Source organism: Oncorhynchus mykiss, chromosome 2, assembly GCF_057628025.1.
Source record: "Oncorhynchus mykiss isolate SJ-2025 chromosome 2, ASM5762802v1, whole genome shotgun sequence".
NCBI classification, from domain to species: domain Eukaryota; kingdom Metazoa; phylum Chordata; class Actinopteri; order Salmoniformes; family Salmonidae; genus Oncorhynchus; species Oncorhynchus mykiss.
This window is the reverse complement of record NC_143023.1, coordinates 73571654-73596553: the sequence shown is the minus strand read 5'-3', so window position 1 is coordinate 73596553 and position 24900 is coordinate 73571654. Positions and strand designations below refer to the sequence as shown.

General features: G+C 44.9%; 3 protein-coding genes across 3 annotated transcripts in view; 2 read left to right on the top strand and 1 right to left on the bottom strand.

Annotated features, from left to right (window-relative positions):
* The window catches only part of rasgrf1 (Ras protein specific guanine nucleotide releasing factor 1), a 46845-nt gene extending 25700 nt beyond the window's left edge, over positions 1-21145 (top strand). The window contains exons 17-27 of the mRNA XM_021571414.3: positions 12427-12603; positions 12779-12885; positions 12983-13095; positions 15035-15095; positions 15270-15373; positions 17430-17514; positions 17644-17841; positions 18218-18297; positions 18434-18551; positions 18646-18714; positions 18886-21145. Of these exons, the coding sequence (XP_021427089.2) occupies positions 12427-12603; positions 12779-12885; positions 12983-13095; positions 15035-15095; positions 15270-15373; positions 17430-17514; positions 17644-17841; positions 18218-18297; positions 18434-18551; positions 18646-18714; positions 18886-18978 (1205 nt within the window). The 3' untranslated portion in view covers positions 18979-21145. The remainder of the gene's footprint in view (positions 1-12426; positions 12604-12778; positions 12886-12982; positions 13096-15034; positions 15096-15269; positions 15374-17429; positions 17515-17643; positions 17842-18217; positions 18298-18433; positions 18552-18645; positions 18715-18885) is intronic.
* LOC110501876 (FERM domain containing 5a) overlaps positions 229-24900 on the bottom strand; it is a 174633-nt gene continuing 149961 nt past the window's right edge. Inside the window, exon 15 of the mRNA XM_090206861.1 lies at positions 229-410. Within this exon, the coding sequence (XP_090062987.1) occupies positions 369-410 (42 nt within the window). The 3' untranslated portion in view covers positions 229-368. The remainder of the gene's footprint in view (positions 411-24900) is intronic.
* ctsh (cathepsin H) lies at positions 21395-24554 on the top strand. The gene is made up of 12 exons (XM_021571425.3): positions 21395-21478; positions 21670-21701; positions 22087-22192; positions 22410-22480; positions 22565-22669; positions 22800-22886; positions 23104-23159; positions 23273-23354; positions 23450-23518; positions 23602-23708; positions 23950-24075; positions 24180-24554. Exons 1-12 carry the CDS (start codon positions 21409-21411, stop codon positions 24253-24255), a joined length of 987 nt encoding a protein of 328 aa, XP_021427100.1. The 5' UTR covers positions 21395-21408; the 3' UTR covers positions 24256-24554.

The following is a 24900-nucleotide window of genomic DNA, read 5'->3' as shown; positions in this document are numbered from 1 at the left end:
GTCAAGATGTTCAAATGTTCATAAATGACCAGCATGGTCGAATAATAATAAGGCAGAATAGTTGAAACTGGAGCAGCAGCACAGTCAGGTGGACTGGGGACAGCAAGGAGTCATCATGTCAGGTATTCCTGGGGCATGGTCCTAGGGCTCAGGTCCTCCGAGAGAGAGAAAGAAAGAGAGAATTAGAGAGAGCATATGTGGGATGGCCAGTCCTCTTCTGGCTGTGCCGGGTGGAGATTATAACAGAACATGGCCAAGATGTTCAAATGTTCATAAATGACCAGCATGGTCGAATAATAATAATAAGGCAGAACAGTTGAAACTGGAGCAGCAGCACAGCCAGGTGGACTGGGGACAGCAAGGAGTCATCATGTCAGGTAGTCCTGGGGCATGGTCCTAGGGCTCAGGTCCTCCGAGAGAGAGAAAGAGAGAAGGAGAGAATTAGAGAACGCACACTTAGATTCACACAGGACACCGAATAGGACAGGAGAAGTACTCCAGATATAACAAACTGACCCTAGCCCTAGCATGAGTGAAGGATGCTTTGTTGCGATATAGGAAGCCGATTCTAGATTTAATTTTGGATTGAAGATGCTGAATGTGAGTCTGGAAGGAGAGTTTACAGTCTAACCAGACACCCAGGTATTTGTAGTTGTCCACGTATTCTAAGTCAGAGCCGTCCAGAGTAGTGATGCTAGCAGGTGCGGGCAGTGATCGATTGAATAGCATGCATTTAGTTTTGCTTGCGTTTAAGAGCAGTTGGAGGCCACGGAAGGAGAGTTGTATGGCATTGAAGCTCGTCTGGAGGTTAGTTAACACAGTGTCCAACGAAGGCCCAGAAGTATACAGAATGGTGTCATCTACGTAGAGGTGGATCAGAGAATCACCAGCAGCAAGAGCAACATCATTGATGTATACAGAGAAGAGTCGGCCCCAGAATTGAACCATGTGGCACACCCATAGAGACTGTCAGAGGTCCAGACAACAGGCCCTCCGATTTGACACACTGAACTCTCAGAGAAGTAGTTGGTAAACCAGGCGAGGCAATCATTTGAGAAACCAAGGCTGTCGAGTCTGCCAATAAGAATGTTGTGATTGACAGAGTCAAAAGCCTTGGCAAGGTCGATGAATACTGCTGCACAGTAATGCCTCTTATTGATGGTGGTTATGATGTCGTTTAGAACCTTGAGCGTGGCTGAGGTGCACCCATGACCAGCTCTGAAACCAGATTGCATAGCGGAGAAGGTACGATGTGATTCAAAATGGTCAGTAATCTGTTTGTTAACTTGGCTTTCGAAGACCTTAGAGATGCAGGGTAGGATAGATTGTCATGTATTGTCATGTTGTGTCTTGTTTCTGTCCTTTCCCTTCACCCTGTCTCCCTCTGCTGGTCGTTATTAGGTTACCTTTTCTCCCCCTCTTTCCCCCAGCTGTTCCTTGTCTCCTCCTAACTACCTCGTCACCCCTTTTCCCACCTGTTCCCTTTTTCCCTCTGATTAGTCCTCTATATCTCTCTCTGTTTTTGTTCCTGTCTTTGTCGGATTCTTGTTTGTGTTTTTCATGCCTGAACCAGACTATCGTCATGTTTGCTGCAACCTTGTCCTGTCCTGTCGGAATCTGCCGGTCCATCTGAGCCTACCTATGTTTTGTTATTAAAGAAGTTCTGTTTACGTTAATTCGCTTTTGGGTCCTCATTCACGCACCGTGACAGAAGAATCCGACCAAGAATGGACCCAGCGACTTCGGATCCTCTCCACTCTGCCGTCGAGATCCAGGGAGCGATGCTAGGCAGACACGAGCAGGAAGTGTCTGCTGCTCGACATGCCGTTGAGACCCTGGCCGCCCAAGTCTCCAACCTCACAGAACAGGTTCACCATCTCCGCCTCGATCCACCGGCCACTTCCAGGGCTTTCGAATCTCCGGAGCCCAGAATCAATAACCCGCCGTGTTACTCTGGGAAGCCCACTGAATGCCGCTCGTTCCTCACCCAGTGTGATATTGTGTTTTCTCTCCAGCCCAACACTTACTCCAGGAGCACAGCTCGTATCGCCTACGTCATATCTCTCCTTACTGGACGGGCTCGTGAGTGGGGCACGGCAATCTGGGAGGCAAGGGCTGAGTGTACTAACCAGTATCAGGACTTTAAGGAGGAGATGATACGGGTTTTTGATCGTTCTGTTTTTGGGGAGGAAGCTTCCAGGGTCCTGTCTTCCCTATGTCAAGGTAATCGATCCATAACAGACTACTCTATTGAGTTTCGCACTCTTGCTGCCTCCAGTGACTGGAACGAGCCGGCTTTGCTCGCTCGTTTTCTGGAGGGTCTCCGCGCGGAGGTAAAGGATGAGATTCTCTCCCGGGAGGTTCCTTCCAGCGTGGATTCCTTGATTGAACTCGCTATTCGCATAGAGCGACGGGTTGATCTTCGTCACCGAGCTCGTGGAAAGGAGCTCACGTTCTCCGTTGCCCCCCTCTCCGCATCACTACCATCTTCCTCTGCCGGCTCGGGTGCTGAGCCTATGCAGCTGGGAGGTATCCGCATCTCGACTAAGGAGAGGGAACGGAGAATCACCAACCGCCTCTGTCTCTATTGCGGTTCCGCTGGTCATTTTGTCACTTCATGTCCAGTAAAAGCCAAGAGCTCATCAGTAAGCGGAGGGCTACTGGTGAGCGCTACTACTCCTGTCTCTCCTTCAAGATCCTGCACTACCTTGTCGGTCCATCTACGCTGGACCGGTTCGTCAGCTTCCTGCAGTGCCTTAATAGACTCTGGGGCGGAGGGCTGTTTTATGGACGAGACCTGGGCTCGGGAACATAACATTCCTCTCAGACAGTTAAGGGAGCCCACGGCCTTGTTCGCTTTGGATGGTAGTCCTCTCCCCAGGATTCAGCGTGAGACGCTACCTTTAACCCTCACTGTCTCTGGTAATCATAGCGAAACCATTTCTTTTTTAATTTTTCGTTCACCTTTTACACCTGTTGTTTTGGGCCATCCCTGGCTAGTTTGTCATAATCCTTCTATTAATTGGTCTAGTAATTCTATCCTCTCCTGGAACGTCTCTTGTCATGTGAAATGTTTAATGTCTGCTATCCCTCCTGTTTCCTCTGTCTCTTCTTCACAGGAGGAGCCTGGTGATTTGACAGGGGTGCCGGAGGAATATCACGATCTGCGCACGGTGTTCAGTCGGTCCAGGGCCACCTCTCTTCCTCCACACCGGTCGTATGATTGTAGTATTGATCTCCTTCCGGGAACCACTCCCCCCCGGGGTAGACTATACTCTCTGTCGGCTCCCGAACGTAAGGCTCTCGAAGATTATTTGTCTGTAGCTCTTGACGCCGGTACCATAGTCCCCTCCTCCTCTCCCGCCGGAGCGGGGGTTTTTTTTGTCAAGAAGAAGGACGGGTCTCTGCGCCCCTGCATAGATTATCGAGGGCTGAATGACATAACAGTGAAGAATCGTTATCCGCTTCCTCTTATGTCTTCAGCCTTCGAGATCCTGCAGGGAGCCAGGTTTTTCACTAAGTTGGACCTTCGTAACGCTTACCATCTCGTGCGCATCAGGGAGGGGGACGAGTGGAAGACGGCGTTTAACACTCCGTTAGGGCACTTTGAATACCGGGTTCTTCCTTTCGGCCTCGCTAACGCTCCAGCTGTCTTTCAGGCATTAGTCAATGATGTCCTGAGAGACATGCTGAACATCTTTGTTTTCGTTTACCTTGACGATATCCTGATTTTTTCACCGTCACTCCAGATTCATGTTCAGCACGTTCGACGTGTCCTCCAGCGCCTCTTAGAGAATTGTCTTTTTGTGAAGGCTGAGAAGTGCACTTTTCATGCCTCCTCCGTCACATTTCTCGGTTCTGTTATTTCCGCTGAAGGCATTAAGATGGATCCCGCTAAGGTCCAAGCTGTCATTGATTGGCCCGTCCCTAAGTCACGCGTCGAGCTGCAGCGCTTTCTCGGCTTCGCGAACTTCTATCGTCGTTTCATCCGTAATTTCGGTCAGGTGGCAGCTCCTCTCACAGCCCTTACTTCTGTCAAGACGTGCTTTAAGTGGTCCGTTTCCGCCCAGGGAGCTTTTGATCTCCTCAAGAATCGTTTTACATCCGCTCCTATCCTTGTTACACCTGACGTCTCTAGACAGTTCGTTGTCGAGGTTGACGCGTCAGAGGTGGGCGTGGGAGCCATTCTTTCTCAGCGCTCCCTCTCTGACGACAAGGTCCACCCATGCGCGTATTTTTCTCATCGCCTGTCGCCGTCGGAACGTAACTATGATGTGGGAAACCGCGAACTGCTCGCCATCCGCTTAGCCCTAGGCGAATGGCGACAGTGGTTGGAGGGGGCGACCGTTCCTTTTGTCGTTTGGACTGACCATAGGAACCTTGAGTACATCCGTTCTGCCAAACGACTTAATGCGCGTCAGGCGCGTTGGGCGCTGTTTTTCGCTCGTTTCGAGTTCGTGATTTCTTATCGTCCGGGTTCTAAGAACACCAAGCCTGATGCTTTATCTCGTCTCTTCAGTTCTTCAGTAGCCTCCACTGACCCCGAGGGGATTCTCCCTGAGGGGCGTGTTGTCGGGTTGACTGTCTGGGGAATTGAGAGGCAGGTAAAGCAAGCACTCACTCACACTCCGTCGCCGCGCGCTTGTCCTAGGAACCTTCTTTTCGTTCCCGTTCCTACTCGTCTGGCCGTTCTTCAGTGGGCTCACTCTGCCAAGTTAGCCGGCCACCCTGGCGTTCGGGGTACGCTTGCTTCCATTCGCCAGCGTTTTTGGTGGCCCACCCGGGAGCATGACACGCGTCGTTTCGTGGCTGCTTGTTCGGTCTGCGCGCAGACTAAGTCCGGTAACTCCCCTCCTGCCGGCCGTCTCAGGCCGCTTCCCATTCCCTCTCGACCGTGGTCTCACATCGCCTTAGATTTTGTCACCGGACTGCCTTCGTCAGCGGGGAAGACTGTTATTCTTACGGTTGTCGACAGGTTCTCTAAGGCGGCTCATTTTATTCCCCTTGCTAAGCTTCCTTCTGCTAAAGAGACGGCACAAATCATCATCGAGAATGTTTTCAGAATTCATGGCCTTCCGTCAGACGTCGTTTCGGACAGAGGTCCGCAATTCACGTCTCAATTTTGGAGGGAGTTTTGCCGTTTGATTGGGGCTTCCGTCAGTCTCTCTTCCGGCTTTCACCCCCAGTCTAACGGTCAAGCAGAACGGGCCAATCAGACTATTGGTCGCATCTTACGCAGTCTTTCTTTTCGCAACCCTGCGTCTTGGTCAGAACAGCTCCCCTGGGCAGAATACGCCCACAACTCGCTTCCTTCGTCTGCGACCGGGCTATCTCCTTTTCAGAGTAGCCTCGGGTACCAGCCTCCGCTGTTCTCATCTCAGTTCGCCGAGTCCAGCGTCCCCTCCGCTCAGGCTTTTGTCCAACGTTGCGAGCGCACCTGGAAGAGGGTCAGGTCTGCACTTTGCCGTTATAGGGCGCAGACTGTGAGAGCTGCTAATAAGCGTAGAACTAAGAGTCCTAGATATTGTCGCGGTCAGAGAGTTTGGCTCTCCACTCAGAACCTTCCCCTTAAGACCGCTTCTCGCAAGTTGACCCCGCGGTTCATTGGTCCGTTCCGTATTTCTCGGATCATTAATCCTGTCGCAGTGCGACTTCTTCTTCCGCGATATCTTCGTCGCGTCCACCCGGTCTTCCATGTCTCCTGTGTCAAGCCCGTTCTTCGCGCCCCCGCTCGTCTTCCCCCCCCCCCCATCCTTGTCGAGGGCGCACCCATCTACAGGGTCCGTAGGATTTTGGACATGCGTCCTCGGGGCCGTGGTCATCAGTACCTAGTAGATTGGGAGGGGTACGGTCCTGAGGAGAGGAGTTGGGTTCCCTCTCGGGACGTGCTGGACCGTGCGCTGATCGATGATTTCCTCCGTTGCCGCCAGGTTTCCTCCTCGAGTGCGCCAGGAGGCGCTCGGTGAGTGGGGGGGTACTGTCATGTATTGTCATGTTGTGTCTTGTTTCTGTCCTTTCCCTTCACCCTGTCTCCCTCTGCTGGTCGTTATTAGGTTACCTTTTCTCCCCCTCTTTCCCCCAGCTGTTCCTTGTCTCCTCCTAACTACCTCGTCACCCCTTTTCCCACCTGTTCCCTTTTTCCCTCTGATTAGTCCTCTATATCTCTCTCTGTTTTTGTTCCTGTCTTTGTCGGATTCTTGTTTGTGTTTTTCATGCCTGAACCAGACTATCGTCATGTTTGCTGCAACCTTGTCCTGTCCTGTCGGAATCTGCCGGTCCATCTGAGCCTACCTATGTTTTGTTATTAAAGAAGTTCTGTTTACGTTAATTCGCTTTTGGGTCCTCATTCACGCACCGTGACATAGATATAGGTCTGTAGCAGTTTGAAGAGGGGATAACCGCGGCAGCTTTCCAATCTTTGGGAATCTCAGATGATACGAAAGATAGGTTGAACAGGCTAGTGATAGGTGTTGCAACAATTTCGGCAGATCATTTTAGAAAGAGAGGGTCCAGATTGTCTAGCCCGGCTGATTTGTAGGGGTCCAGATTTTGCAGCTCTTTCAGAACATCAGCTATCTGGATTTGGGTAAAGGAGAAATGGTGGGGGCTTTGGCGGGTTGCTGTGAAGGGTGCCGGGCAGTTGACCGGGGTAGGGGTAGCCATGTGGAAAGCATCCGTTAGGATGCCGTTAGGAAATGCTTATTGAAATTCTCAATTATAGTGGATTTATCGGTGGTGACAGTGTTTCCTAGCCTCAGTGCAGCGAGCAGCTGGGAGGAGGTGCTCTTATTCTCCATGGACTTTACAGTGTCTCAGAACTTTTGAGTTAGTACTGCAGGATGCAAATTTCTGTTTGAAAAAGCTTGCCTTAGCTTTTCTAACTGCCTGTGTATATTTGTTCCTAACTTCCCTGAAAAGTTGCATATGACGGGGGCTATTCGATGCTAATGCAGAACACCACAGGTTGTTTTTGTGCTGGTCAAGGGCAGACAGGTCTGGAGTGAACCAAGGACTATATCTATTCCTAGTTCTACATTTTTTGAGAGGGGCATGCTTATTTAAGATGGTAAGGAAGGCAATTTTAAAGAATAGCCAGGCATCATCTACTGACGGGATGAGGTCAATGTCATTCCAGGATACCCCGGCCAGGTCGATTAGAAAGGCCTGCTCGCAGAAGTGTTTCAGGGAGCGTTTGACAGTGATGAGGGGTGGTCGTTTGCTCGCAGACCCATTACGGATGCAGGCGATGAGGCAGTGATCGCTGAGATCTTGATTGAAAACAGCACAGGTGTATTTGGAGGGTGAGTTAGTTAGGATGACATCTATGAGGGTGCCCGTGTCTACTGATTTGGGGTTGTACCTGGTAGGTTCCTTGATAATTTGTGTGAGATTGAGGGCATCAAGCTTAGATTGTAGGATGGCCGGGGTGTTAAGCATGTCCCAGTTTAGGTCACCTAGTAGCACGAGCTCAGAAGATAGATTGGGGGGCAATCGATTCACATATGGTATCGAGGTCACAGCTGGGGGCAGAGGGAGGTCTATAGCAAGCGGCAACAGTGAGAGACTTGTTTCTGGAAAGGTTAATTTTTAGAAGCAGCAGCTCAAATTGTTTGGGTACAGACTTAGATAGCCTGCAGAGTTCTGTATTACTATCTTTGCAGTAGATTGCAACACCGCCCCCTTTGGCAGTTCTATCTTGGCGGAAAACGTTATAGTTAGCGATGGAGATTTCTGGGTTTTTGGATGTTTTCCTAAGCCAGGATTCAGACATGGCTACGACATCTGGGTTGGCAGAGTGTGCTAAAGCAGTGAGTAAAACAAACTTAGGGAGTAGGCTTCTAATGTTAACATGCACGAAACCAAGGCTTTTACGGTTACAGAAGTCAGCAAATGAGAGCACCTGGGGAGTGGGAGTGGAGCTAGGCACTGCAAGGCCTGGATTCACCTCTACATCACCAGAGGAACAGAGGAGAAGTAGGATAAGGGTACGGCTAAAGGCTATACGAACTGGCCGTCTAGCACGTTTGGAACAGAGACGAAAAGGAGCAAGTTTCTGGGCACGATAGCATAGATTCAAGGCATAGTGTACAGACACAGGTAAGATAGGATGTGAGTACATTGGAGGTAAACCTAGGCATTGAGTAATGATGAGAGAGATATTGTCTCTAGAGATGTTTAAACCATGTGATGTCATCGCATATGTAGGAGGTGGAACAACATGGTTGGTTAAGGCATATTGAGCAGGGCTAGAGGCTCTACAGTGAAATAAGACAGTAATCACTAACCAGGACAGTAATGGACGAGGCATATTGATATTAGAGAGAGGCATGCGAAGCCAAGTGAACATATGGGTCCAGTGAGTGGTTGGGCTGACTGGGGACACGGCGATTCAGACAGTTAGCAGGCCGATGCTAACAAGCTAACAGTTAGTAGGCCGGGGCTAAACAAGCTAGCAGTTAGCAGGCCGGGTTAGCAAGCAAGCAGTTAGCAGGGGCTAGCAGTTACAGACCAGGCAGGCAAGCTAGCAGTTAGCAGGCCGGGGCCAGCAAGCTAGCAGTTAGTAGACCGAGGCAAGCTAGTAGTTAGCAGGCCGGGGCCGGCAAGCTAGCAGTTAGTAGACCAGGGCAAGCTAGTAGTTAGCAGGCTGGGTTAGCAACCAAGCAGTTAGCAGGGGCTAGCAGTTAGCAGACCGGGTTAGCAAGCAAGCAGTTAGCAGGGGCTTGCAGTTAGCAGACCGGGTAGGCAAGCTAGCAGTTAGCAGACCGGGGCCGGCAAGCTAGCAATTAGCAGATGGGGTTAGCAAGAAAGCAGATAGCAGGGGCTAGCAAGTTAGCCTTTGGGGGACGTCGCGATGGAGGTAAGTCTGTTTTTGCCTCTTCGTGCGGTGACGTCGATAGACCAGTCGTGGAATTAGTAGGGATTCCAAGTAGCTCTAGGTAGCTAGCAGGCCTATCTGGTTAGCAGAATGGGCCTTCAGCGGGCGTCGCGCCTGAGGGGCCTGTTGGAGTCCTCAGGTGGATTATGTCGGTATTCCAGTCGTAGGGGATCTGCGGGGTTCCGTGTCCCGTACCGACTGTAGAAGGGGTCCGGATATTGCAGCCCAGGAGTATGCTTCTGCGGTAGCACAGGAGCCCTGACCGGGCTAGCTTCAAGCTAATTGGTGCTTGCTCTGGGATGGAAACGCTAGCCAGGAGTAGTCATCCGGGATTGCGGTTAGATAGTTGGGAAGATCCAGATGAAAATGTTCAGTTTGCGGTAGGAATCCGGGGATAAAAATAATAGGTCCGTTATGCTCTGGTTCGGCACGATGTTGGAACTGGCGAGAGCTTTCCGAGCTGAAGGTTAGCTGATGAACGCTGGAAATGGTTTACTGACTGATAGCTGGTAGTTGGCTGGCTTGCTTCAGTTGAGGGATTCTAGATCTGAAGTAAATATAAATACTTTAGGAAAAAAAGCAGATCCACGCCACATTGGGTGAGGCGGGTTGCAGAGGAGTATTTAGAAGTTGAGGTTTAGCAAAATTTTAAAAGATATGCGCAGAAAACGATGTAAAACGATATATACAAGGGACACGACAGGACAAAGACGTCTGACTGCTACGCCATCTTGGATTGATGATTGATAGTTGAACTTATCATAGGAACCCAGCTCCTCCTCTTCCCTCTCCCAGACGACCGTAGCCTACACCCGTCCGGTCAGCAGGGAAATGACCATGGCAACCTTGGACCTCATGTGGTGGGGATCCCGTCTGATAAGCAAAATACAGGGAGCACTGGAGTAGGACGCCACAGCATTTCGATGGAGTACTGTCATACTTCTCCAGAAGGGACAGTCAGGTGTCGCTGACCATTGTGACGACCTGTGGTAGGAGGCCCTCCGTCAGAGACGGAGAACCTCGCTAATGGTGTCGAGGTGATGGAGAACACGGAGGACCTCCTTCATGGTCGTACCCAGTAGAGCCAGCTGGTCGTGATGTTGGTGGAGTAGATGACCCTGTTCCTCAACCGTCAGGAAGATGGTGTAATCTTCTACAGTTTCCATAATTTCTGAGGCAGTATACTGTCACGCATACACAGGGAGTCAGGTGCAGAAAGTGAGTTTAATAATAAAAAATAAAAGTTATACAAAACAGGATGAGCGTGACCAATACTGCCTGATGACTGTGGCTTGCTGAGGGCTGTATGAAGGGAAAGTAATCAGGGTGGTGATGAAGACCAGGCGTGCTTAACGATGGGGAGCAGGTGTGTGCAATGATGGTTGCCAGGTGTGCACAATGATGGTTGCCAGGTGTGCACAATGATGGTTGCCAGGTGTGCACAATGTGGGTTGCCAGGACCAGAGGTTTGTAAACCCGAAAACGTTGAGCACCAGGGGGAGGGAGCAGGAATGACAATTGTTTGGTATTACTGCACTGTTGGAGCGAGAAACATAAGCATATGCAAAACATGTGTACAAGTCCAATAAAATTTGATATAGGGTATGTTTTTATAGTTATTGTATATTTCAGTTATTGATATTTTCTTTATTTAGTGTATTTTAATTCCATTACTAATATTGCAGGAGGTGCAGAATGCGCACTTATTCAAAAACAAGGCATTTTTTTTGGTTGCATGTAACTTTTTATTTAGACTTTTTTTGGGAGTACTACATACCATCTGGAACGGCAGTAATGGCTCGGTGAATCTCCATTCTTTGGTAAGTACGGAATGTATGACATTATTACGCTATTAAAGCTGGTAAATGGATAATTGACTGGCTACTTCTTGGGCTTAAATGAGTGCCATATTCAACGTCTCCTTTGTAAACCCCAGATTCTGGTTCAGTTGCATCTGATATGCCCACGCACATCCGGTTGCACCTTTTTCCCCAGTCTGCTCTGTACTGAGATTGCTCCAAAGTGAAGTTTAACTGTTGTACAATGCACTATAACTGCACTTATTCTGCAATTACTGCGTCCAAAATATCACAGTTGACTGCAGTTACTGCACTTTTACTGCAGTTTCAAAACTGCAATTTTTTTTTTAAGGGGTGCTGGGTATCCAAATATGCATAGCTTGAGAGATTCGGTCACTGATTGAGTGTGTGTAGCTAGCTACCTAGTTTAAATATCAACAGTACTGCCACAGCAGCATTACATTTGATAACACTTGATTTAGCCTACATCATAAGTAATATTTGGTCTGGTTGGCTGATACGGGCAGCAGAGAGAGGCAAAAAGACAGAGGTAAATCACAATCAGTAAAAGATATCGAGCTATTTACATTAATCATCAACATCAATGATCAGCTGATAGCCCACCCTCTTCCATATGTCAATTATGTCTTTAGGAGGCACTGTAACTCAATAGTGTGCAATTGCAGCCTGCAATTCGGGGGGTTCCTGCCTGTGGGCTTTCGGAGCGTTCCTACATGCGCCCCCCTCGAAGCATCCCATTTGTTCCTTCATGAACCCCACCCCTCGTGCACCCTGTTGGTTCCTGCAGATGCAGGAATGCCCACATGCAGGAACGACCCAAGCTGCGTGCCGCAATTGCACCCTTCTCCTGTAACTAGCTTGCTTACAATTTGTGATGAGTGAGTGTGTTGTTGCAGAAATAAATAGGCCTATACCCTATGTTCAATATTTTTTAAATGTTGCTACAGAGCACCTGCCCCTTGCAGGTCTGTGCACGGCGCTGCCCAACTCTTAGGACAAAATGTGTACCAAGTCAAAGGTGAACAGAAACCTGACATTTACATTAACATTAACAGTACTCAGATCCGGTTTATATAACTCATCATAAAGCTCAACGGATTTGATTAGTTCATTAATCACACAGTAATGTCTGTATATTGTCAGTCAGTGTGCAGACAGTGTGTTGAGAAACTAGTCAATTTCTCCATTATGCTGATATTGGTGGCTATATTTAGCTACACCCATCTTGAATATTATAGCCTCATGTAAGGTCTCTATGCTCTACTGGGATAGAATGTGGTGCTCTTCGGTTGCTGCCCTCTACTGGAGACAAAATAAATGAACAAATCTGTCCTGTTACACAATATGAATTACACAGCCAAAATAGATCATGCGTTTTGGGGTAAGATCCATTAAGTTGCTAAGCGTCGTCAACAACCTCTTAAATCTCAGTGAGCAGGTTATAGTTGCATCTATTTCCCTCCAGTTCCTATTGAAGTAGTAGTGAGAGACCAATTAAGAGCATTCATTTGATGCAGCTGACACTTTAATGGATATTTTTTGTGGCTGTCCTAGTGCAGTCATAATGTCAGCAGTTCTGTTTTATGGTCTCTCCATTTTATACCTACATTACTTTATTGTAAAGGTATCACACTGCATCAATCAAGTTCACTAAAATGAATCTCATGGCATTTTACAGCCAGTATAACTGTCTATACTGTAATATAACTGTAATATTGTATCTCCCTGTAGAATTCTCCCTGTTTTCCTACAATAATGGCACGGTGATGTCATCGTGCCGCCCTGAGATGGACAACAACAATCGCAGTGCCCTCTCTGCAGCCTCCGCCTTCGCCATTGCCACGGCAGGAGCCAATGAGGGCACGCCCACCAAGGAGAAGTACCGCCGCATGTCCCTGGCTAGCACAGGTACACAGCGTATTAAACATCAGTTTTGTCCACAATGGAACAATTTGTGTACACCACATTTTCAAAAGCATGAGCTCTTCAATGTCATTTTTGTTCTCAAGAGAGAAAAAAATCTATATGTCATTAAAAATGTAGGTGTGATATTTACATGGCATATTTGATCCATTTTCCCCAGGGTTCCCAACAGACCAGAGGAATGGGGACAAAGAGTTTGTAATCCGAAGGGCTGCAACAAACAGAGTCCTGAATGTTCTGAGGCACTGGGTGTCAAAACACTCTCAGGTAAGTCTTCCAGATACATAGTCATTACTTCTAAGGTCAAATAGTGTCCAGGTTTCCAATCAGTTAACTCTTAAGTGTGTGTGTGGTGACCTCCAAGGACTTTGAGAGTAACACTGAGCTGAAGCTGAAGGTGATAGCCTTCCTGGAGGAAGTGATGCATGACCCGGAGCTGCTGACACAGGAGAGGAAAGCAGCCGCCAACATCATCAGGTACCTACCGGCACTACCGCCGCCTCCGCTTATGAGGCGAAATCTGGACCCTTACATATCAGCTGGGCTAGACAGTCTGGACTCTCTCTTTCTAAAATTATCTGCCGAAATTGTTGCAACCCCTATTACCAGCCTGTTCAACCTCTCTTTCGTATCATCTGAGATTCCCAAAGAATGGAAAGCTGACGCGGTCATCCCCCTCTTCAAAGGGGGAGACACTCTAGACCCAAACTGCTACAGACATATCTATTCTACCCTGCCTTTCTAAGGTCTTTGAAAGCCAAGTTAACAAACAGATTCCGACCATTTCGAATCTCACCGTACCTTCTCCGCTATGCAATCTGGTTTCAGAGCTGGTCATGGGTGCACGTCAGCCACGCACAAGGTCCTAAACGATATCATAACCGCCATCGATAAGAGACATTACTGTGCAGCAGTATTCATCGACCTGGCTAAGGCTTTCGACTCTGTCAATCACCAAATTCTTATTGGCAGATTCAACAGCCTGGGTTTCTTAAATGATTGCCTCACTTGGTTCACCAACTACTTCTCCAGTAGAGTTCAGTGTGTCAAATCGGAGGGCCTGTTGTCTGGACCTCTGGCAGTCTCTATGGGTGTGCCACAGGGTTCAAATCTCGGGCCGACTCTTCTCTGTATACATCAATGATGTCGCTCTCGCTCCTGGTGATTCTTTGATCCACCTCTACGCAGACGACACCATTCTGTATACCACTGGCCCTTCGTTGGACACTGTTAACTAACCTCCAGATGAGCTTCAATGCCATACAACTCTCTTTCCGTGGCCTCCAACTGCTCTTAAATGCAACTAAAATTAAATGCATGATCTTCAACCAATCGCTGCCCGCACCTGTCCGCCCGTCCAGCATCACTACTCTGGATGATTCTGACAACTACAAATACCTAGGTGTTTGGTTAGACTGTAAACTCTCCTTCCAGACTCACATTAAGCATCTCCAATCCAAAATCAAATGTAGAATCGGCTTCCTATTTCGCAACAAAGCATCCTTCACTCATGCTGCCAAACATACCCTCGTAAAACTGACCATCCTACCGATCCTCGACTTCGGCGATGTCATTTACAAAATAGCCTCCAACACTCTACTCAACAAATTGGATGCAGTCTATCACAGTGCCATCCGTTTTGTCACCAAAGCCCAATATACTACCCACCACTGCAACCTGTATGCTCTCGTTGGCTGGCCCTCGCTTCATACTCGTCGCCAAACCCACTGGCTCCAGGTCATCTACAAGTCTCTGCTAGGTAAAGCCCCGCCTTATCTCAGCTCACTGGTCACCATAGCAGCACCCACCCGTAGCACGCGCTCCAGCAGGTATATCTCACTGGTCACCCCCAAAGCCAATTCTACCTTTGGCCGCCTCTCCTTCCAGTTCTCTGCTGCCAATGACTGGAACGAACTGCAAAAATCTCTGAAGCTGGAGACTCTTACCTCCTTCACTAGCTTTAAGCACCAGCTGTCAGAGCAGCTCACAGATCACTGCATCTGTCCATAGCTCATCTGTAAATAGCTCATCCAATCTACCTCATCCCCATACTGTATTTATTTATCTTGCTCCTTTGCACCCCAGTATCTCAACTTGCACATTCATCTTCTGCACATCCTACCATTCGTGTTTAATTGCTATATTGTAATTACTTCGCCACCGTGGCCTATTTATTGCCTTACCTCTCTTATTCTACCTCATTTGCACATGCTGTATATATATTTTTGTACTGGATTATTGATTGTATGTTTGTTTATTCCATGTGTAACTCTGTGTTGTATGTGTCAAACTGCTTTGCTTTATCTTGGCCAGGTCCCAGTTGCAAATGAGAACTTGTTCTCAACTAGCCTACCTGGTTAAAGGTGAAACACGCACATTATAAATACATACTTGACTCTGTTGTATGGTCTATTAGGACCCTGACACAGGAGGACCCAGGTGACAATCAGATCAGCCTGGAGGAGGTGACACAGCTGGTAAGTGGGATGACTGCACATGTAAATGGCAGTTGAGTCAAAGGAGGACAATCTTTCCTTGACATACATTATGTATGTTAAGTATGTGTCTCAGGAATGTTTGAATATAGTGAAGTAGTTTTCATACCTCATGTCTTGGGAATGGTTACCGGTGATGCTCTGTGTGTGTGCTAGGCGTCAGTAGGAAAGGCGGAAGCGTTTGAGAGCCATTCTGCCCTGGAGATAGCAGAGCAGCTCACCCTACTGGACCACCTGGTCTTTAAGGTCATCCCATATGAGTGAGTGACACTGAGTGACACAGCTAATGATACACACACACACACACATAACAGTGCATTTGGAAAGCATTCAGTGTTACAGCCTTATTCTAAAATAGGTTAAATTGTTTTTTTGTCTTCAGTCTCCAGATAATACCCCATAATGACAAAGCAAATACAGGTTTTTAGAAAATTTAGCAAATTATTGAAATATTACATTTACATAAATATTCACACTCTTTACTCCGTACTTTGTTGAAGCACCTTTGGTAGTGATTACAGCCTCGGGGTCTTCTTGGGTATGACACTACAAGCTTGGCACACCTGTATTTGGGGAGTTTCTTCTCTGCAGATCCTCTAAAGCTATGTCAGGTTGGATGGGGAGCATCGCTGCACAGTTATTTTCAGGTCTCTCCAGAAATGTTCGATCAGGTTCAAGACCGGACTATGGCTATGCTTATTAAGGACATTCAGAGACTTGTCCCGAAGCCACTCCAGCATTGTCTTGGCTGTGTGTGCTTGGGGTTGTTGTCCTGTTCGAAGGTGACCCTTGCCCCAGTCCTGAGCGCTCTGGAGCAGGTTTTCATCAAGGATCTCTCTGTACTTTGCTCTGTTCATCTTTCCCTCGATCCTGACCGGTCTCCCATTCCCTGCTACTGAAAAACATCCCCAGAGCATGATCACTCCATAGGGATGGTGCCAGGTTACCTCTAGATGTGACGCTTGACATTCAGACCAAAGAGTTCAATCTTGGTGGCTTCCCGAGTGGCGCAGTGGTCTAAGGCACTGCATCACAGTGCTAGCTGTGCCACTAGAGATTCCGGGTTCGAGTCCAGGCTCTGTCGCAGCCGGGAGACCCATGGGGCAGTGCACAATTGGCCCAGAGTCGTCCGGGTTAGGGGAGGGTTTGGCCGGCAGGGATGTCCTTGTCCAATCGTGCAGGCCGGGCGCAGTGCACGCTGACTGGTTTGCCAGGTGTACAGTGTTTCCTCTGACACATTGGTGCAGCTGGCTTCCGGGTTAAGTGGGTATTGTGTCAAGAAGCAGTGCGGTTGGGTTGTGTTTTGGAGGACGAACGGCTCTCGACCTTCGCCTCTCCCGAGTCCGTACGGGAGTTGCAGCCATGAGAAAAGACTGTAACTACCAATTGGATACCACAAAATTGGGGTGGAAAAAGGGCTAAAAAATAAATAAATCTTATTTCTCATGGTCTGAGAGTCTTTAGGTGCTTTTTGGCAACACTCGTGTGCCTTTTACTGGCTTCCATCTGGACATTCTACCATAAAGGCCTGATTTGTGGAGTGTTGCAGAGATTGGATGTCCTTCTGGAAGGTCCTCCCATCTCCATAGAGGAACTCTGGAGCTATGTCAGAGTGACCATCGGGTTCTTGATCACCTCCCTGACCAAGGCCCTTCTCCCCTGATTGCTCCGTTTTGACCTGGGAGACAGCTCTCAGTCTTGGTGGTACCAAACTTCTTACATTTAAGAATGATGGAGACCACTGTGTTCTTGGGGAACTTCAATGCTGCATAATTTTTTTGGAACCATTCCCCAGATCTTTGCCTCGGCACAATCCTGTCTCGGAGCTCTACGGGCAATTCCTTTGAACTCATGGCTTAGTTTTTGCTCTGACATGCACTGTCAGCTGTGGGACCTTTTTATATAGACAGATTCCAAATGCCTTTCCAAATAATGTCCAATCAATTGAATTTACAAGAGGTGGACTCCAATCAAGTTGTAGAAACATCTCAAACAATGGAAACAGGATGCACCGGATCTCAATTTCGAGTCTCATAGCAAAGGATCTGAATAAATTTAGTAAATAAGTTATGTGTTTTTATTTGTAATAAGTGGTTTGCTTTGTCATTATGAGGTATTGTGTGTCGATTGATGAGGAACATGTCTTATTTAATTACATTTATAATAAGGTTGTAACGTAACAAAAAGTCAAGGGCTCTGCATACCTTCCGAATGCACTGTACAATATGGGACACATAGTGATTTTGAAACAACAACTATGCTGTATTAATGAGAATAAATTGTTTTTCTACTTGATCTTCCAATCTTGTGTTACAGAGAGTTCTTTGGTCAAGGCTGGATGAAGAATGACAAGAATGAAAGGACACCATATATCATGAAAACAACAAAGCATTTCAATGATGTATGCAGCCAACAACTCCCATCTCCCAACATAGTACCGGTGTACATTTTCACTTTTCATTACAGTGTGTGGCTTTGGTTGTTATGCATTAGGAACATGGCTATTCCTTGTCTGTCTTGCCTCTGTTAGATCAGTAACCTGATTGCCACTGAGATCCTGCGTTGTGACGATGTGACCACGCGGGTGGCGGTGATGGAGAAGTGGGTGGCGGTGGCGGACATCTGCCGCTGTCTCCATAACTACAATGCTGTGCTGGAGATCACCTCCTCCCTCAACCGCAGCTCTGTGTTCCGTCTCAAGAAGACCTGGCTCAAAGTGTCCAAGCAGGTGGCCACATTTCCCACTACACACACCCAGCTCACTGAGGGCTCATAGCCTGGTCCTAGTAATATTACTACATGTTTTATCATTGCACTAGGACCTCAATACACTATTATAAACAGCTTGTTATGACACCACAGACCTCCATGAATCGTTATTGCTTATTACAGATTACACATCACTTTAACTATGTTGATTATACTGTACCTGGGTGTTTTCCAAAATAATATTATTATAAACAGCTTGTTATGACACCACAGACCTCCATGAATCGTTATTGCTTATTACAGATTACACATCACTTTAACTATGTTGATTATACTGTACCTGGGTGTTTTCCAAAATAATATTATTTTAAACAGTATTTTATTTTATCCCTCAGACTAAAACCGTAATTGACAAGCTGCAGAAGTTGGTTTCGTCAGAGGGGAGGTTCAAAAACCTAAGAGAGGCTTTAAAGAAGTGAGTGTTTCTGCTGGTTGTTCTAATAACTACAAAAGCCAATGTGTATCAGACGACGATGCTGGCCATTCAGGCAGTGGATCGATCAAAGTATTGTCAAATTGGTGACATCCTACTCTTCTGTTTTTCCTTCTAGCTGTGACCCTCCCTGTGTACCATACCTGGGGATGTACCTCACTGATCTGGCTTTCATTGAGGAGGGGACGCCCAATTACACAGAGGACAAATTAGTCAACTTCTCAAAGATGAGGATGGTCAGCGGTCTCTGCTATGTGTAATGTTACAGAGATATTAATGTATTCTATGGCTTTGTATTGTATACATGGCTTCTGTTCTCTCTCTCTACAGATTTCCCATATCATCAGAGAAATTAGACAATTCCAGCAAACAGCATACAAGATTGATCATCAGCCAATGGTAAACTTTTAAAGCTCTTTCATGTTAACTTGTTTTATATTGTACATATAGAGAAACAAAAGAAAATGGCAATGGCCATGAGGGAAATCCTGAGTGTCGGTATTAGTCACATCGTATAGATTATCGTAGTTGTAGCCAACCTGCTGAAACGGTATATTTGTCCTGGTCCAGGCAGCACAGTATTTGCTGGACAACAGCTCTGTTCTGGATGAAGAAAGCCTGTATGAAGCCTCTCTCAGAATCGAGCCTAAAGTCAACAACTGAAGAGGATGACAGTTTCCCAAAGTGTACTCTCTGTTAAAGAACTATGTCGTACACAGTAGACATAAACAATAACTGGTGTTAAGTCATGTTTAACATGTTTGCTCTGATACGTGTATTGTTTTTAGAAGTCTTATGTACAAATGTTAATTTAATCGTCACGTTGTTGAAATATTTCATTTTCCTCTGCAACAAGGACCATTTCACTGGGCTTACTAGGGTGATAACTAAAGTCACAATGATCTTGTATAATGGTATGTCCTTTGTAACTAATTAAACTGATTGACATCTTTTCATACTGTGGACTTTGCACTTCCTGTAAGCACACATGCTGCCAGGATCATATTGTACATAGGAAAGATTGTTCTCTTTACTCAAATAGATATGTGTTTATCTGCAACTGATGTAGCATTGTAAAAAATCAAACCAGGTAAAACATTGACATTTTCTTACCCCAAATTGATGTGGCTAAACCAATGAGTGTTCCTTGAATTGTTCTATCAATTCCGCCTCAGCTCTGCTTTGTTTATTTGCTTCCGCTTGTTTTATCTATCAACATTTGAGTCATCCTGTCAGTTGTGACCGAGATGTGAAAGCCACTAGCACCACAGAGCTTTGTCTTGTCATCATGAATGATTCTTACAAGAAACACCTGCTCTTAGAAGTGACTGATTTGCAGCACAGTACTGACTCTGCTCTGAAAATAAATAACTCATAAGGGCATGTTCACACCACAAGCTTTAATCTAAGAACCAGCAAAGTCTGGTTTGTTTTGAAAACAATTTTAAGTCCTGTGTGAATACAACCTACTGTAACCTAGAAGATGATTAACAATATTTGTAGCTTTATTTCATTACTGTTGCATGTTTCACTGTAACAGGCAGTTAAATCAAACTTCATGCTATATATTTTCAAAAGTAATTCAAGTCAAGTAGCCATGATTTCATTTTTGTTTTGCAGAATAAGCTCTATTAATCCATGTAATTTGAAGGGACAGTAATAAGCCAGTGTACGTTATATCTCCAATACAAGTGTACTTCCAGTTTGACAATGATTAGTTGGTGGTGACATCTTGTTTCACTATGACTCACTGGGCACAGTCGTCAATTCAATGTATATTCCACATTGGTTCAACAGAATTTCATTAAAATTAAATGGAAACAATGTGGATTCAACCAGTATGTACCCAGTGGGGAGTTTGGGGAGGAATATGTTAACCATTTTGCTGCTATTCTTGGAGCATGCCATTGTATATGTAGCTGTTTCCCTTTTTTAAACCACATGTTCGTTTGCTTTCAATTTAATCTAAACGGTGCACACATTTTAAAGAAAAATAAAGCAAAACCCTTGAATTGTATTTTTAGGCTTTGATATTTGTGTACAGTGCAAGGTTGTTCCGCTATTATACTGTATAATTCAAAGACAATCTATGTCCTTTTGCTGTTCCAGTGATTGTGGAACGTGACCGTATATCACTCTGTTAAATGCATTGTTAAGAGTATGATAAAAGTAAGTGAATGAGTTACTCCGCCTGCAGCATTCAAAGGGTATTTTTGTAGTATTAGTATAAGGGAAGGGGATACATAAACACAGGGAAGTATTTTGTACTTTGTTGTTAATTCACCTGCTGAAATGTATTCTGTACAGTTTGTATATGCAGCCCTGCATATTTCTTAATATGGAACAGTGTCAAGTACAAGCATTGTATCCCAAGCTTTAACACAAAATGCTACAACAATTGTGATTTTGAAACCATGACTTAGAGGTAGAAGACAACTTCAAAGTGTTTTGCATATACTGTAATCCTGTCTATAATCATTCTCTTAGCAGGAATATAGTAATGTAGTGCTTATTCTGTGAATATTTGTATGTATTTTTACCATGTACAGTCTAGAAACATTAAAAGCTCATGTGGCAGGCATGCAACACTGTATCAGACAACATTAAAACAATATATATACTTATATATACTGTATACACTTATACGTGCACATACTCTTATAAATGAAATATTAACAAACGTTTTGCTGTTAGCAATACCCAGTGGTATGAGAATTATCTTTCAACCCTTATGTTTATTTCCACGGCTTGAGAAATATTTCCAGTTTTATAAAAATACAAAAAATATGTATGTTTCCTGATTACCTCTTGCTAATAAATCTATTCTATCTCAGGGGCATTGTTGTCTCAAGTGTGTTTGTGGAGAAAACAATGATATTTTTCTCTCTGCCACCTCTATCACACACAAACACACTGCAGCAACTTTACTTGAATTTTTATTTATGTATAATAAAAGTTCAGCGTATATTTCGTCACCTTTTGCACTGTCACGGGGAATTCGGGAAGTGATCAAACCTCGTGACTTTCGGTTAGTTCATTCACTGCTCTCATTGTTTGTTGCAGGAAGACAACAGCTTTACCAAACTTTGAAGTATGAAGATCTTGGTTTTGTTGATATTTGCCGTATACTCTGTTACTTCTTTATATCCGTTTTCCGAGGAGGGTAAGTTGCAATTGAATCTGTTTTAGGCTATGTTGAATCGAAATTATACCTAATTTGCGCTTTCGAATGAATAATGTCAATTGATTTACCAACATCACATTTGTGATCAGAACGACTGATAGAATAATGGCTTTTAGCCTATTGATCTTTACAATCTCAAATCAAATGTCCCTTGTCTGTTTTCTTTACAGGCGAATATCACTTTAAGTTATGGATGTCACAGGTAAGTTCGATTTGGCACGAAACCAGGTTCTTTCCTACAATACAAGGAAGTTGTTTTCTGTTTTTTCTTCTTCATATCTGTCTGCAAAAAGTATTATTTGAAAATCATAAATATTGGAGAATATTTTCATCATACTAAGTCCTATAGATAGAATACATTTTATTTTAAACTGCAATAGTGTGTATGGAATTACTGATACGCTAGGCAACTAGACATATAGAAGAGTGTCTTATCATTGTAAATAAGAATTTGTTAACTGACTTGCCTAGTTAAATAAAGGTTAAATACAAAATATCTAATGCATTTTGAAATGCACTGTATCTACATAAAAAAATTGTAAAATCACAGTGACCTGAATTGAGATGTTACTGTGTCATCCATGTAGTACAACAAGGTGTATGACATGGAGGAGTACTACCACAGACTTCAGATCTTCATTGAGAACAAGAGGAGGATTGACTATCACAATGAAGGAAATCACACGTTCACAAGTATGAATAACTGCATGATGCTTGGTTTTTTTCAGATGTTAGAAGTGTCCACATCCTTTGAGTATGATCAGTGGAGGCTGCATAATAATAGCTAGAACGGAATGGTATAAAACACATGGAAGCTGTTACCACGAGCCCATTCTCCCCAATTAAGATGCCACCAACCTCCTGTGTGGCATATTAATTCTGTCTTCTGACATGTGACCTTTTTACCTAGTGGGACTGAATCAGTTCTCTGACCTGACGTTTGCTGAATTCAGAAAATCTTTCCTCTTGACTGAGCCCCAGGTATTTATATTCCTGTTATGTATACTTCTCTTGATTTTTTTTACTTGAAAAACACATTTAAATATTTATTTCTGTCATTTTTAGAACTGTTCTGCCACTAAAGGGAGTCATGTGAGCAGCAATGGACCATATCCAGAGTCGGTCGACTGGAGAAAGAAGGGGCACTATGTCACAGCGGTGAAGAACCAGGTATCCTAACACATACAGTATAGGATGCACTTTCTAATGATATAAATCATGCATTATATGGCAAGGTAAAGATGCTTATGTGGAAGACCACTGTATGTGCTGAAGGTAGATTTTGATTTGTGGTGTTCAGGGGCCCTGTGGTAGCTGCTGGACCTTTTCCACTACAGGCTGTTTGGAGTCAGTCACAGCAATCGCAACAGGGAAACTCCTACAACTGGTGAGATACTTATCTACTTCTCTATTCTAAAAAAATAAGTGGGAAGGAAAGTTGGCCTCCTTTTGCTGAGGCAATTCAATACCATTTTTACAATTGTGTTTAAGGCTAGTAGTCGCAATACATTTAGGAATTAATTGAAATTCTTGTCCTGTTTCTGATCATCTTGAATGATGAAAAGTATATTTTATCCAACTGCTGCTGCCTTTATATTGTTCAGTCAGAGCAGCAACTAGTGGACTGTGCTCAGGCCTTCAACAACCACGGCTGTAATGGGTGAGTGTCACCACTCGAAAACACGTTTCTTTGTAATATATATTCCCCCCTATTCTTGGTCTTACTGGACACTTAGATTCTTACTGAGGCTCTGAAAAAAAATTATATTTTAGCGGGCTCCCCAGTCAAGCATTTGAGTACATCAAGTATAACAAGGGAATCATGACAGAGGAGGACTATCCATACACTGCACATGTATGTAAACAGCTATTCCATCTTTATAACTACAGTACTAGCACTTCAAACGGTGACGATATATTAACATCATTAATGTTGGAATCATTTTGAAGGATGACACTTGCAAATTCAAGACTGAGTTGGCTGCTGCTTTTGTTAAAGATGTAGTCAACATAACAAAGGTAAGTAAATGCAAATTACTCTGGATTATCTGGTGCATTGACTACCCAGGCAGTCAGCTAATTGTGTATTTATTACATTGCAGTATGATGAAATGGGTATGCTGGATGCAGTGGCCAGATTCAACCCTGTCAGCCTTGCCTATGAGGTGACCTCTGATTTCATGCATTATGATGGTGGTGTGTACACCAGGTGAGAATGACTCTGCTATTTTGTTAAACCTAGAATAAGGATCATATCTGTGCTTTAAGAGCTATGTTGCATATTTTCCAATAAGCACAGTTAAAATCAGGACTCACAGCTGTAGCCTACCTACCATACAACCAGCATCAGAAAGCAATACAAATAAATATGTAGATTGTGCATGACTTCTTCTTTCTATAAAATAGGAATCATAGCCTTGCATTCTGCATCTTCACTTATCTTATTGTAGCATGGAGTGTCACAACACCACAGACACAGTGAATCATGCAGTGCTGGCTGTGGGGTATAGTGAGGAGAAGGGCACACCCTACTGGATAGTGAAGAACTCCTGGGGAAGCAGCTGGGGAATGAAAGGGTAAGACTTCAATGACAAAAGTAGAATAACATTGTGAACAGTATGGGCCCAATGTTATGTAACAGAACAGTGTTATGATACAGTATGTTGTGCTGTTTTCACAGCTATTTCTTCATTGAGCGTGGGAAAAACATGTGTGGACTGGCTGGCTGCTCATCTTATCCCCTTCCTGTGCTGTGAATGTTGAATTCTGCATGCCATGGGGGCAAGAGTAGAAAAAAGGGACATGGAGCCAAAGATTTCATTATCAGTTAAACTTTTAAATCAATGATATGGTTTGATTTTTATGTTTGCTCACCACCTCAGGGAGTATGATTATATACTGGGAGAAACACTCCCCACTGCACATCTACTGTTTTTAATCAGGATTAGATTATTGTGCTGACATGAAGATTGTTATGATTTTAATAATGTGAAATTGTTTTTTTAAACTGATTTCATGTTTGTGAATAAAGTTTCTTGATTTCTCTGTCACAATTTGATGAGCAACACATTTCGAATTCAGATAAGACTGTGTGATGATGCCGTTTATATAGTCCAGAGTTTAAAAAAAAATTAACCGGGTAGTTTGGCTTCTGGATGCTGATTTCCTAAACGCTGTGGTATATCAGACCATATACCACGGGTATGAAAAAACATTTATTTGTACATTGGTTACTAGTTTATAATAGCAATAAGGCACCTCTGGTGTTTGTGGTAGATGGCCAATCTACCACAGCTAAAGGCTGTGTCCAGGCACTCCACATTGCGTTGTGCGTATGAACAGCCCTTAGCTGTGGTATATTGGCAATATACCACACCCCCCTAGGCCTTATTGCCAGTGCT

Excerpts from the sequence above, each read along its gene's own strand:
- ctsh (XM_021571425.3), top strand. The coding sequence starts at position 21,409 with ATGAAGATCTTGGTTTTGTTGATATTTGCCGTATACTCTGTTACTTCT. Across the intron at positions 22,670-22,799 it reads TCACAGCGGTGAAGAACCAG|GGGCCCTGTGGTAGCTGCTG; the intron begins GTATCCTAACAC and ends TGTGGTGTTCAG. Across the intron at positions 23,355-23,449 it reads ACTATCCATACACTGCACAT|GATGACACTTGCAAATTCAA; the intron begins GTATGTAAACAG and ends ATCATTTTGAAG.